This window comes from Lynx canadensis, chromosome B3 (genome assembly GCF_007474595.2).
Source record: "Lynx canadensis isolate LIC74 chromosome B3, mLynCan4.pri.v2, whole genome shotgun sequence".
NCBI lineage: Eukaryota > Metazoa > Chordata > Mammalia > Carnivora > Felidae > Lynx > Lynx canadensis.
Window position 1 is genome coordinate 135,920,286 of NC_044308.2, and position 13,657 is coordinate 135,933,942.

The 13,657-nt window shown below is 39.0% G+C and overlaps 1 protein-coding gene across 6 annotated transcripts in view; it reads left to right on the forward strand.

The window, feature by feature from the left end:
* UNC79 (unc-79 homolog, NALCN channel complex subunit) overlaps positions 1-13,657 on the forward strand; it is a 267,414-nt gene that overhangs the window by 207,367 nt on the left and 46,390 nt on the right. For all 6 annotated transcript variants that reach the window (XM_030319845.1, XM_032593446.1, XM_032593447.1 and 3 more), the window contains 5 exons: positions 2,994-3,106; positions 3,195-3,280; positions 4,169-4,342; positions 7,519-7,587; positions 10,550-10,660. In XM_030319845.1, coding sequence (XP_030175705.1) covers positions 2,994-3,106; positions 3,195-3,280; positions 4,169-4,342; positions 7,519-7,587; positions 10,550-10,660 — 553 coding nt within the window. The remainder of the gene's footprint in view (positions 1-2,993; positions 3,107-3,194; positions 3,281-4,168; positions 4,343-7,518; positions 7,588-10,549; positions 10,661-13,657) is intronic.

Consider the following 13,657-nt stretch of genomic DNA (forward strand, 5'->3'; position numbering starts at 1 on the left):
AACTGCACAAAAATACTGAGTCTTTCAATTCATGAATATGGTGTATATTCTCATTTTATTCAGTCTTTTTTGTTTGTCTCAGCAGTGTTTGGTGGTTTTCAGCGTAGAGGTTTTGCACATCTTTTGTTAAATTTATTCCCAAGAATTTTGAGTGTTTTAAAGCCAACATAAATGGAATTTTTAAAAATTTTCCAACTTTTTTTGCTGCTGGTGTATAAATATGCAATTGAATTTTTATGTTAACATTGTAATGTAATAATCTGGGTTCACTTACTAGTTGTAGTCATTGCTTTTTAAGATTTCATAGAATCTAAAAGCATTTGTATATAAAAAAAAGTCAGATCTGCAAATAGTGACAATTTCACTTCTCTCTGATTTTCATGCCTTTTATTTTCTTATTGTCCTATTGTAATGGCTAGGATCTCCAGTAATAATAAAGATGTTAGTGAGTTTCCTTGCCTTGTTCTGCTCTACCAGAAAAACCTTTGGTATCTCACCATTAATTATGCTTGCTGTAGGTGTTCATAAATGCTCTTCACCAGACTGATGATGTTTGCTTTTATTTCTAATTTGCTGAGAGTTTTTATCATGAATGGGTGTTAAATTTGTCAGATGCATTTTCTGTATCTATTGAAATAACTGTATGGCTTTTGCCCTTTATTCTTTATTTTTATTTATTTATTTATTTCAATTATATCTTATTTCATTCATTCATTCATTCATTCATTCATTCATTCTCAAGTTGGTTAACATACAGTATAGTCTTGGCTTCAGGAGTAGAACCCAGTGATTCATCATTTACATATAATACTCAGTGCTCATCACAACAAGTACCCTCCTTAATGCCCATCACCCATTTAACCCACCCCCCCCAAACCCCCTACCCTCATCAATCCTCAGTTTGTTCTCTGTATTTAAGAGTGTCTTATGGTTTGCCTCCCTCTATGTTTTCATCTTATTTTTCCTTCCCTTCTCCTATGTTTATCTGTTAAGTTTCCCAGATTCCACATATGAGCGAAATCATATCTGTCTTTCTCTGACTGGCTTATTTTGCTTAGCATAACCTTTCAGTTCCATCCGTGTTGTCGCAAATGGCAAGATTTCATTCTTTTTCATTGCTGAGTAGTATTCCAGTGTGTGTGTGTGTGTGTGTGTGTGTGTGTGTGTGTGTGTGTGTGTTCTCTTGATCCATTCATCAGTTGATGGACATTTGGGCTCTTTCCATAATTTGGCTGTTGTTGATAGCACTGCTATAAACACTGGGATGCATGTGTCCCTTCGAATCAGCATTTTTGTATCCTCTGGATATATTCCTAAAAGTCCAATTGCTGTGTCATAGGGTAGTTCTATTTTTAATTTTTTGAGGAAACTCCACACTGTTTTCCAGAGTGACTGCACCAGTTTGCATTCCTGCCAATAGTGCAACAGGGTTCCCCTTTCTCCACCGCCTCACCAACATCTGTTGTTAACTGAGTTGTTGATTTTAGCCATTCTGACTGGTGTGAGATGGTAACTCATTTATTTATTTGTTTGTTTGTTTGTTTATAGAGAGCACATATGTGCAAGCAGGGGAGGGACAGAGAGACAGGGAGAGAGAGAATCCTATGGAGTCTCCATGCCTACTACAGAGCCTGGCACAGGACTCAATCTCATGACCCTGGGATCATGACCTGAGCTGAAATCAAGAGTCAGATGTGGAACCTACTGAGCCTTTTATTCTTTAATATGTTGAATTCCATTGATTGGATTTTGAATATTAAGACCTTCTTACATTCTTGGGATAAACTCTATTTGGTCATGGACCATCATCCTGTTTATAGTTGGATTCAGTGTCCATGAAGACTGTTGGTTTAGTTTAGTTTACTTTAGTTTTGTAATGACTTTATCGGATGTTAGTTCTAGGGCTATGCCAGCCTCATAAAATAAGGTGGGAAGGGTTCCCTCCTTCCCTAATTTTTGAAAGAGTTTGTGTGAGTTTGGTGTCATTTCTGAATGAAGAATGTTTTTGACCTGTGAGTTTGAATCAGCATTTCTGGGTAGCATAATAACAGTTTAGGTAAAAGGGACTTTTTACCACCGACCTATTCGGGCTCTTTGATTTTTTTCTTCTTTCTTCCTTTGGTAACTCACTGTCTAATCACCTCTGGAAACATCCTTCCTGATCCTTTGGTCTCTGGGGCCACATATCACCTCTTGGCTCCCTGTTTTCATGGGCATAAGTGATGTGGAGGGTGGGGATCGACTGCACAGATCAAAGCCCTCTCCTTTCTGTAAGTACCAGCTCAAGGCACCCCAAGAAAAATTGTCCTGTCTCCCATTAGGTATGAACATTTCTCCCTCCCTGCATTTTCCCTCAGATCAGCTCTCTTTAGCTAATGACCCTTCGTGGGAGGATCTTGCTGATAATCTCATCCCGGTTTTCATCCTGACTCTGCCATTTTCTGGATGTGTAGCCTTCGCGGGTCACATTTTCTCTCTGGGCCTCAGAACCTTCATCTGTACTCTGGGGTGGCTGGAAGAATTAGTCTGGCACCCCTCTGACATTTCCTGGTTCTCTCTTTCTAGAAGTTTCTTATTAACAGGGATTCTGTGCAACTGTCGTATTTCATCTCACTGATGAAAAAAACAGTGGGATATTCCATAAGAGGACTGGTGTGTAAATGCCTGAACTCTAAATAAGCCAGTACAGAGGGGCGCCTGGGTGGCTCTGTGGGTTGAGCATCAGACTTCAGCTCAGGTCATGATCTCACTGTTTGTGAGCCGGATCCCCCGCCTCAGGCTCTCTGTAGTCAGCACAAAGCCCACTTTGGGATCCTTTGTCCCCTACTCTCTCTGCCCCTCCCCCACTCATGCGCTCTCTCTCGCTCTCTCTCTCTCTCTCTCTCTCTCTCTCAAAAATAAACATTAAAAAAAATAAACAAATACAGAAATACCTAAGCTCACGCTGGTTGCCCCATGAGTCCTTGTCTTTTCTCTCCCCATTCACCCCCCAGCATGATGGTTCCCGGCAACGCAGCGGGGGTGGCCAAGCAGTTCCTACGCTGCATCTTCCATCAGCTGGCCCCCAACGGCATCTTCCCACAGCTGTTCCAGAGCACTATCAAAGGTAATTCCTCCACAGGGAATCCAAACACCACAAACATGGCTACTCGCTGAAACCCCAATGCTTCTAAATCTGACTGTTGACTTTCCAGATGGGACTTTCTTACGGACCTTAGCCACGTCTCTCATGGACTTCAATGAGCTGAGCTCTCTCGCTGCTCTCAGTCAGCTCTTGGAGGTAGGTTTGCTTTGATGACTGTCTAAGCCCCCGCCGAAATCACAGCTGAGGAAGAAGGCCTGTCATTTAACTGAGAAATTAAATTTAAACTAAGTATTAACACATGTCCAATTAATCTTAAATTCTTTAAATGTTTAAAATTAATTAAAAATAAGAATTGCCAACGCATGGAAGAGTGCCAGTTGGACGTTGCTGTTGTGTGTGGATTGACTGTTTATTTAAAGCTCCTTGGGCACCCTCAACTGAGGGGTGGATGGCAGCTGTTAAGCGCTCACCTGCACTGAGCTTTCAGGCTTTCCAAATGCGCAATGGGTGGAGCCGTGTGCACTGTATTGCGAGACTTGGATTCTGCTTATTTAGCGTGAGGTTTTGGATTCAGGTCCTGCTTCTGTGCTCAGTCATGAAACGACCTCAGTTCTCAGCTCCATTGCCGGTTCGTATCCGGACGCTTGGGTTCACGTGTCAGGTCCTCTGCTTTGTAGCATTCTCAGTTAGCTTGCAGTGTTGGCCAATGGCCCTATAAACTTCGCTGCTTCTGTAGTCATTACTCTCAGGCTTTGGCCAGTGGAGTTTCCAGCAAGCATCGTTCATTGTGTCTTCTTAGCACCTAACCACACCAACTGCAGATCCTTAAAATGTGTTTCTTATTTCTTACTCACATTTCACCTTCTCCCACTGAATTAAAAGTCACAGTTTTTCCCGTTTGTCCGAATTTTTTGATTCTTCTCTGTTCACCTCCTGCCAATTACAATGAATAGCCTATATAGTAGGCACACAACACATGTTTAATCCGTGAATGTGTGATTTTTAAAGCTGATCTTCGACAAATAGCTCTCTGAATCCCCAAGCTGTTTCAGCAGTTGATTGCCTATGCTTTTGTGTTTTTAGGGTCTAAATAACAAAAAGAATTTACCAGCAGGGGGTGCTATGATACGCTGTTTGGAAAACATTGCTACCTTCATGGAAGCTTTGCCCATGGATTCTCCTAGCAGCCTCTGGACCACAATCAGCAACCAGTTTCAGACGTTTTTTGCCAAGCTGCCTTGTGTTTTGCCTCTAAAGGTAAGCTGAGTCCAGGATTTCATCTGCAATTGTGATCTTACAGTTTGCAGACCATCTGCTTACAGAGATTTGATGTTTCATAAAGGGCTGTAAGGAATCTCTGTTAGCCACAGAGTGCAGAGCATTCTGTAGCTTGCTGTCTCCAAGTGTTACAGACTTAAAAAGCAAAATGTGTTAGGCATTTTGACGTAGTGATTTCATGTTTCCAGTTGATTTTTAAAAATCAGGAAGATAGTAGTAGATGGTGTTTAGCTAGAAATTTTTTTTCAATAAATGCGTAAGTCAGTAAGTACATAGTTTTGTCTAAAAGGAGAGTAGACATACCATGTAAAGCTAAATTTCAGAGAACTAAAGGGAAGTGATTGTTTACGTGTTTGTGAGTAAAGTACTTACTTGCAAGGCCAAGGTGATAATTATGTTTCTGTTTGGCTGCCTTACCACTACCACCATTGCCCCCTCCCTGTGGCCACCATACCACTTTCCAAGAATACACACACAATTACCTAGCTGTGAATCTCGTGACCTAAGGAGCATTTTTGACATGAGTCCATTAAATGCAGAAGCAGGACTCTATACTGTTAAAGCTGGAAGAGACCTATAAAAACCATCCCTTTCCAATGCCCCCCATTTTCCAGATAGGGGACTGCAAAATCAGAGAGGTGGTGGCTATGTGAGGATTAGAACTCAAGACTCTTGACTCCTGACCCAGTGCCCTCTCCACTAATAGTCTCCTAGAGTCCTTCTACAGCAGGGGCGAATTGAAGGCATCTAGTCTCTGTAGTAGGGAGAAAGGAGGTGGCTGTTAGTGGTCGTTTCTATGTCTTTGAACTTCATTTGCTCCATGAGCTTTTTGAGCTTTATGCAGATCACAGAAATATTCAACTCACAATAAAATCAATCACTTGTTGATCTGACAAGTGAAGTTACATGTTGGTAGCACCGTTTCTCCAATGAGTATTACATGTATATAAAATGTTTTATAAAGATGAACCACCCCCTGGGGCACCTGGGTAGCTCAGTCAGTTAAGCGTTTGACACTTGGTTTTGGCTCAGGTCATGGGCTCCACACTGACAGTGCAGAGCCTGCCTGGGATTCTCTTTCCCTCTCTCTCTGCCCCTTCCTCTCTCTCTCCCTCTCTCTCTCTCTCCCTCTTTCTCAAAAATAAATAAATAAACTTAAAAAAAAAAAAAAAAAAAGATGGACCACCCCTGATAATGCCTTTTTCCAAATTGGCAGATTTGGAATATGTGACCCCAAAATGGGTCTGTAAGGATAATTCAGGGACCCTTAGCTTGGTGTGTGCTGTTTTCTTTGAGTTGGAAGTTACTGTGACAAGTGGAAATTCTGAAATCTTTACCATCTCTCACATCCTATGATCCTATCTGCTCACAAATATAGAGTAGCTGAGTAAATCCAAGCAAAGAGGGTTAGTACTGTACTTTGAAACCATGTGGTATATAGATACTGTACATATACATGTAGAAGATTAAGTGATGCATTTTAACACGGCCACATGGAGCCTCCCTAGGACCAAGAGCCATTCAGGGCTGTTCATTGCATAAAGCCACACACTTGAAGAGAAGGGGTGAGTCAGGCATGGCAAATTCACATGCCTGTCGGTTGATACGATCATCAAAATATTTAACTTGATCACTGACCAATTGGAAGTATTGCCAGCAGTAAACAACTGGTAAGCCTAATTTGTGACAATCAGCCTTGCCCATAGGGACCCTGACTACAAGGTTAATGAGTAGAATGGGATACGGTTATACAGAGAACTGGGACCCTTGAGAACAGGAAAGAACCAGTCCCTTCTAATGAGTCCATATGCTGCAATACACCAGCCAATTGTCATGTGGGAATTAAGGCTTTGTATCATTGGTCTTCCCATGTTTTTGAAGATGATATTTCCTGGTTTTTAAAACACCGTGGGGAGCTAATGAACAGCCAGTTTTCAGCCCCTGGTTTAAAGTAGTGTAAATGTCACATGAACTCCGATGGGTGTTAAGCAGATTAAATAGACCAATAATTCCCTTAGAAGGTACCTGTAAAATACTTCCAGAATTAAAGCAAAAACTTGCCCTGGTAGATCAGATCCAGGCACTGTCTCTGGTCATCTTCTGCTTTGTTTTTAAAACCTTCGGAAAATCTTAAACTGTCGAAAAACCTTCTGTAGTTCTCATCAGTGTAGAGATGTGGATCTCAGACTTCGGAGTGCACCGGTGCTCCTGCAGGACTGGCTAAAATCAGATTCCTGGGCGTTGTTCTAAGAGTTTCTGATTCACTGGGAGTACAACCTGAGGATTTGTATTCTGACAAGTTTCCGGGTAATTAGAGGTGCTGCTGGTCCAGGGGTTATTCTTGGGGAACCACTGGCTTAGTTTGTACTATCTTAAAAGGCTAGTATTCTACACAGCTGCAGGGATTTAACTATAGCCTACCATTGTGATAGGCTTACAGTGTTAAATAAGATTCATTTTTGTTGTAACATTTCTCCCCTTCCTCCCCATACCAGTAAAATCGATTTTAAAAGTATATTTTGATTATGGAATCTTGCCAAAATGCAACTCTAATAGATTTTTGAGGCATGATTTTTTTCTTGTAGAAATTTTGCTGCTTTTTCCCAGGTTTTTGTCATATCCTTTAGCAACAGAGAAAGGGCAGATGAAACTGGTTCTTATTTGGATTAATAAGCCTAATGATTTTAAATAGATTTGAGTAGTTTTTTTCCCAACATGGGAAAATTTCACAAATTAGTGTACCTCTTTAGAGTTGGACACATTTAATACTTACCTATCCACCTCTCTGTCAGTCTGTCCACCCATCCATCCACCCATCCATCCATTCATATATCCATCCATCCATCCATCCATCCATCCATCCATTCAATTCTTTATCCAACTATCTAATTTAATTTTAAGAATATATCTTTGAGAAGTGGTTTAGGAGCTGTGTTTGATTATTTAGTTGTTTAACATTGCTTAATTAATGGCTCAATTATGTTTTTTTAAAACCTGAGGATTTTTTTCAGCATGAATATATGGCATAGAAAACTGTAAGGAGGCAGCTATACTTGAGATTTTTCCCCCTAAAAAAAATGCTTATAAAAAAGACATGAAGTAAAAGATACATTAAGAAGGGTACTGACTTTTATTGTTTTCATATTTGTTCACAGTGTTCTTTAGATTCCAGTTTGAGAATTATGATTTGCCTCTTGAAGATACCCTCTACCAATGCCACAAGGGTATGTATTATATGTTTCAGAAAAACAACCCATTGGTTATTTAGTTATTTTTTTAACCTAAAAAGACAGGCATATAGTAATACTGGAGAAATGGTTACTGCATACTGAATGTTTCACTTTCACACACCTTGACAGTTTCTAGTATGAAGAGTTCTAATACATCACAATATCATTTTTTTGCAATTAGTCCTCTTAATCCTGGGCCAGGGCCATCAGGCTGCCCTTCATATTATGATCTAGGTGATCCTTCTAAACACAGATCTTAATGCCTTGGTTCCGTGCTTAAAAGTCTTTGATCACATCTCATTTCTTTTAGGATAATATCCAGATTCCTTAATGTGGCATACAAGAAGGTATTTCATTAATTTGCCAGCCCACCTTTCTAATTTCAGCTTGGGCTACTTGTACCATCCCCCATGCCTCCTGTTTACTTTCAGAATCATCATCATTATCATCAAAACAACAAGCACTCTTTGTTGAACACTTACCATATGGCAGGCATTATGCTAACTGCTTTACATTTATAATCTTATTTAATTTCATACTTCCTTGCCTTTGCTTAGGCCATTTCCTCTGCCTGAAATGCTTTATACTTTTGCTGGTGAGTCGAACTCCTTCTCATTCTTCAAGATGGTAATCTGAATCCCATTTAAATTTCAAAAAATGGATATGAACTCTCCGTAGCAAATTCCTGCTATATCAGATCCCACAATACTCTATAGAGCTTTCTATATTAGCACTTACATGGTACAAACGTTTCCCCAGTGAGACTGTGAGCTTCATGAAGTCCAGCACTGTGTCTCATTCACCTTTGTATTCCTGCTTGTATTCCATTATACACAATGGTGCAATAGTTTGTATTGCAATGGCTTGTAACTACTAGTTAATATACCAAGAAGCCCCACCCCCTGTAAATTCATACCTTGACTGTGTTTTTATAAACTAATACTTTGTGCAGGAAAGTTACAAAGAGATCACTTGATCTCATCTGCTCATTTATAGATAAGGAAACAGGCTCAGAGAGATAAATTGTCTTGGCCAAGATTACATAGCTGGTTAGTGGAAAATTTGAGACTTGAACCTAGACCCTTTGATTCCAACCTCCTTAATTTTTCTGTTGTACCATATTGCCCCATCACTATGTGATTGCTGGATAAAATAACAAGTTTCTGTATAGGTTTGAATTCAGGTTTCCTTTTTTGATGAGTAAAGATGCAGTATATATCAACTGGAGATACATTCCTGACCTTATTCGTCCATCATCAGTATTCCAAGGCAACATTAAACAGAGCAAAGAATACTGAATCAACAGTACTGTGTCAAGAGGTTCCTCTAAGATTTTCTATATGGGTTTCTGTGGGGAATATAAACAAAGGACATAATTCTTATCCTCAGCAGCAACTAGCTGTAACAAATTCATTTTTGTATCAATAAAGAAAAAAGATCACAAACATTCTCATATCCTTTGATTTAATCATTCCTTTTCTGGGAATCTCTTCTAAAGAAGAAAATGAAAATGTAAACTTCACATAAAAACGTATATAGTGGGATGTTATTTATAATAAAATATGGCTTTTGTGCCATTAAAATGGATGATTATAAAGAAATAGCATTGCAAATTTCTTATATATTATTAACAAAATGCAATTAACAAAATGTAGGATTGGATGTGTGTAAGATTTTAGTCGAGTGAATTGGAATGCAGCAAAGAAGGAAGTATGTAAAAATGTTATCTCGAGGTGGTGGGATTATGGACTTTTATTTCCTCGTATGTACATTCCTGCAGATCCTGCGTTTGTGCATTGAGTGTGTTTACTTTTATAATGCAGACAATTAGGACTATGGAGGTTGAGGAGTAGTGGAAATCACATGAAGTCTTTTGGAGTCCAATTAAAATTCTGTCTCCCCTAAAGAGTGGTTCTGCCTTGGGAAACTTGCCTTGGAATTTGGATTTGAATTCCATTCAATAGCCGTATGGCCTTAGGCAAGCTGCTTGCCTGCTTAAGTCTCAGAGGAAAACAGGGGCACCAAGGCTCCAGAGTTCTAACAGCAATGGAGGACTCACTGTTGCCAGGTGCTTTACCTGGGTTATCTCCTGATTTCTCGCAGCAACGCTAATGAGGTGGAGGCCATTGTTACCCTTGTTTTACAGAGAGGAGAACTAAGTCTAGAGAGGTTAAATCACTTACTCCAGGTCACAGAGAGCCAGAGTTTGAGAACAGTTGTGTGAGATTCTAAGACTTGTGGCACTATTATAACATACCGTCTCTCCAGGATTGTCGTAAGAAATTTGAATGGGAAAAACATATAAAAGCATCCAACTCTGCCTGATACTTAGTAGGTGCTCAAAAAAAAAAAGTGTTTCTAAATGACTTCAGAGAGCATATGGATCTAAAACTGACCAGTTAGGGGTGGGATTCAGATGGAGAAACCAAAACTGTGCCTTCCTGATGCACATAGGCAGGAAGCTGGTTAATGATGAGCATTATCTGAGTGAAAGTGCCTTGTACTTACTTGCTGGATGGTTTGTGCAACTTAAAACTGAGATGAGAGGTTTTAAAGGAGCTGGATGGATGAGCCCAGAGATGCCTACAGATTCTGAGAAATACAGTGGAAAATCCTAGAACAAACCTCACAAAGTCTTGATTGCTGGGGGTGGACATAAGGACAAAATTGGAGTTGAATAGCTTTATAAATGATGCCACCTGGGAAAGTAAGAATTTTTTTTTTTTTTTTTTTTTTTTTTTGAGGAACAAGATGATTAAATCATGCTCTTTAAAGGCACTGATTGAATGTACAGTTCTGTTCTTGTTAGACCAATAGTGTTACTCCACTAGCCACCTGGCAACAGATTTTAACTAAAGGAATGATCCCATTAGTTTAAGTATCAGAAGACTTTAATACTTTCTTTTTAAATGAAAGAATCAGCAATTGGTTTTATTTGGCCCCAATCTCATTGCAGAGTCTGTTGGAACCATTTTCAAAACTGCTCAGCTTTGTGATTCAGAATGCCGTCTTCACTTTAGCCTACCTGGTGGAGGTGTGTGGTTTGTGTTACCGAGCTTTCACAAAGGTAAGGTTGCGTATCCGTTTGTTCTGGGGAAACTGAAAACTGGCAGAAACATTGTTTCTAACCCGTGTCAATGCTTGTTCCATTCATTGCTTCACTATAGTTAAAAATGAGTAATTCTACTGAGGTCTAATAAATATCACAGGAAGGAAACACTTTATGCAAATCTATATAAACTGTATCTTAAATATACAAACTTGGAGAAACGAGGCTCATATGGTTTAGAAGAGAAGAGAGATTTTGAGTAAAACGAGATAGTGGTTCTAAATGACCTCTTAAGGTCCTTTTCAAGTTCACCATCCCATGATTAGTGGGCAAGCCATAACTCCGTGTCATTTTTCTACACAAATCGTGTCATTTTTATACACAAAGTAGAAAAATATCAGCTTGTCATTTGTAAAATCCTGAGGAGAGCTCCTTAATTCTCATCACTTGTTTGTCTCTCCACTTCTGGGTTCTTGGCCTCTGAGATTGTAATCTCATCTTTTGTCATCTTGCCTTCATAATGGTTTCTGTATTGCATTATCTTTCTTCTCCCCTGGCCCACTGCTGAGGAGTGGAAAAGTACTGCTTGCCCAGTGCCTGTAGCAGCCTTGTTGGAGCTGGTAGATGCTGTCCTAAAGGAAAAGCAAGGCCAGTTGGGAGCATTTCTGCCCTCAAGAACAGTGTACAATGTTACTCACCCAATTTCCAAATTTTCCAAGTTTCTTTTCAGTGGGGACTCTGTTTCTGTTGTTCTCCCTTGAACATCTAGAATATTCCATTTTTCATGTTGTCCACTTCTATAAGCCTTTTATTTTCCTCATTAAAAATCTAATTTTCTATCAAGTCTTTCATTCTATTTAAAACACTCTTGTCTTTTTTTTCTTACCATCTTGTGTCCATTCTGCCATGTTAAGTGTTCCATGATAATCTTGTCTTTAGTCTTTCTGATTATAAACTTATTACTCTGCTTGGAGTTTTCTAACTACCTAAATAATCAGCATTTTTTTTTCTTCTTTCAAATATTTCCTGAAAAATAACTTCTTTTTTTTTTTTGTCACTTAAAACAGTAGATCTATAGGACACAATACCAGATGCAATGAAAAGATATACAATGAAAAGAAGTTATTTTATTTCTTAATTTTCTTTATGCTTGGTTTGTTTGAATTATGCACTTTTTAAAGGGGAAGAACCTAATGAATTTGTACTTTCTATGTTGTGCACTATAGAGATTGACCACAGAGGAACTTCTACTTTTTTAAAGTCAAGATATTCTTAGTTTTGAACATTCCTTATACATTATATGCTCTCCTACCCCATGATTGCTTTAGTGGCCTTCTACTTCCTGTTGTCATCTGCCCATCTCCAGTGGTCAAACTCAAAATAACTATTACTTGTAGAAAGCTTCAGTCTTAGCGTGTTCCCACCTTCTTCATAGATAATGGGAAACTATTGGAAATGGTTTCAGAAAGAGCAGTATCTAACTGAGCATTCTCCCTTGTTTAATCAAAAGAAAAGGCATAGAAAGGTAAGGGCTTTGTAGACTTCTCCTTCTGGCAATCCGGCAGCCTAAATACCTGAAAACTGTCCCACTTAAAATAATAGAAGTGCTGGGTAAAATGTAATGAATATGATTTTAAATGTATTGGTAATTTTATAAGAATGAAAGGGGCAAAATTGGAGAGGAGATTGAGAACCAGAGTGGGAAGCATATAAGCTGATATTTGTAGCAGTCTTGGGTGGGGGAGTTGCTTGTCTTGGGAGCTTAGTGGCTCAAAGTTTGTTTTTTATTTTTTTTTTAATTTTTTTTTTCAACGTTTATTTATTTTTGGGACAGAGAGAGACAGAGCATGAACGGGGGAGGGGCAGAGAGAGAGGGAGACACAGAATCGGAAACAGGCTCCAGGCTCTGAGCCATCAGCCCAGAGCCTGACGCGGGGCTCGAACTCACGGACGGCGAGATCGTGACCTGGCTGAAGTCGGACGCTCAACCGACTGTGCCACCCAGGCGCCCCAAAGTTTGTTTTTTAGATTTGCATGTATCTAATTTTATTTTGCTTATTTTGTTTTTTAATTCAAGTATAATTAAATGCAGTGTTATATTAGTTTCAGGTGTACGCCATATTGATTCTATAATTCTATACGTTTCTTAATACTCACTGCGATTAGTATAGTCACCTTCTGTCATCATACAACATTATCACAATATTATTGACTGTATTCCCGATGCTGTACTTTTCATCTCCATGAATTGTTTATATTTACAACCTTTTAATCCTCTTTATCTGCTTCATCTATCATCCCACCTTCCTCCTGTCTGGCAACCACCATTTTGTTCTCTGTATTTAAGAATCTGGTTTTTGTTTGTTTGTTTTGTTTTTTTAGATTCCACTTATAAGTGAAATCATGGGACACTTGTCTTTCTCTGTCTGACTGATTTCACTTGGTATGATACCCTCTGGGTCTATCTGTATTGTTGCAAATGGCAAGATTTCATTCTTTGTCATGGCTGTGTGTGTATTTGTATTATGTGTGTGTCCCTTTTTCAAATTCATACAGAGGTATTGAATGGATTAATGGTGTCTGGGACCTGCTATATGTGGAATTTGAAATATACTTTTAAATAATTCATAGATCAGAGGAGATAGGAGAATATACAAAAATATTTAGAACTACACAAATCTGAAAATACTACATTCTAAAGTTTGAGATATGGAGCCACAGAAATATTTAGAAGAAGACTCATAGTCTTAAATACTTCTCTTGGAAAAGAAGAGAAACAAAATGAGGTAAACAAGTCAAGTTAATAGGCATAACAGAGCAACCATACGAAGATTTAAAGGAAGGAAATAATGAAGATAAGATCAGGAAATAATGAAATAGAAAACAGAGCTACAATGGAGGATCAGTACAACCAGAAGGGGGCTTTGAGGTTTTGACAAAACTTTGGTGAGACTGATCAAGAGAAGCAGAGAACAGGCACAGATAAAGACTATCAGCAGTGAAAAAGGGACCATA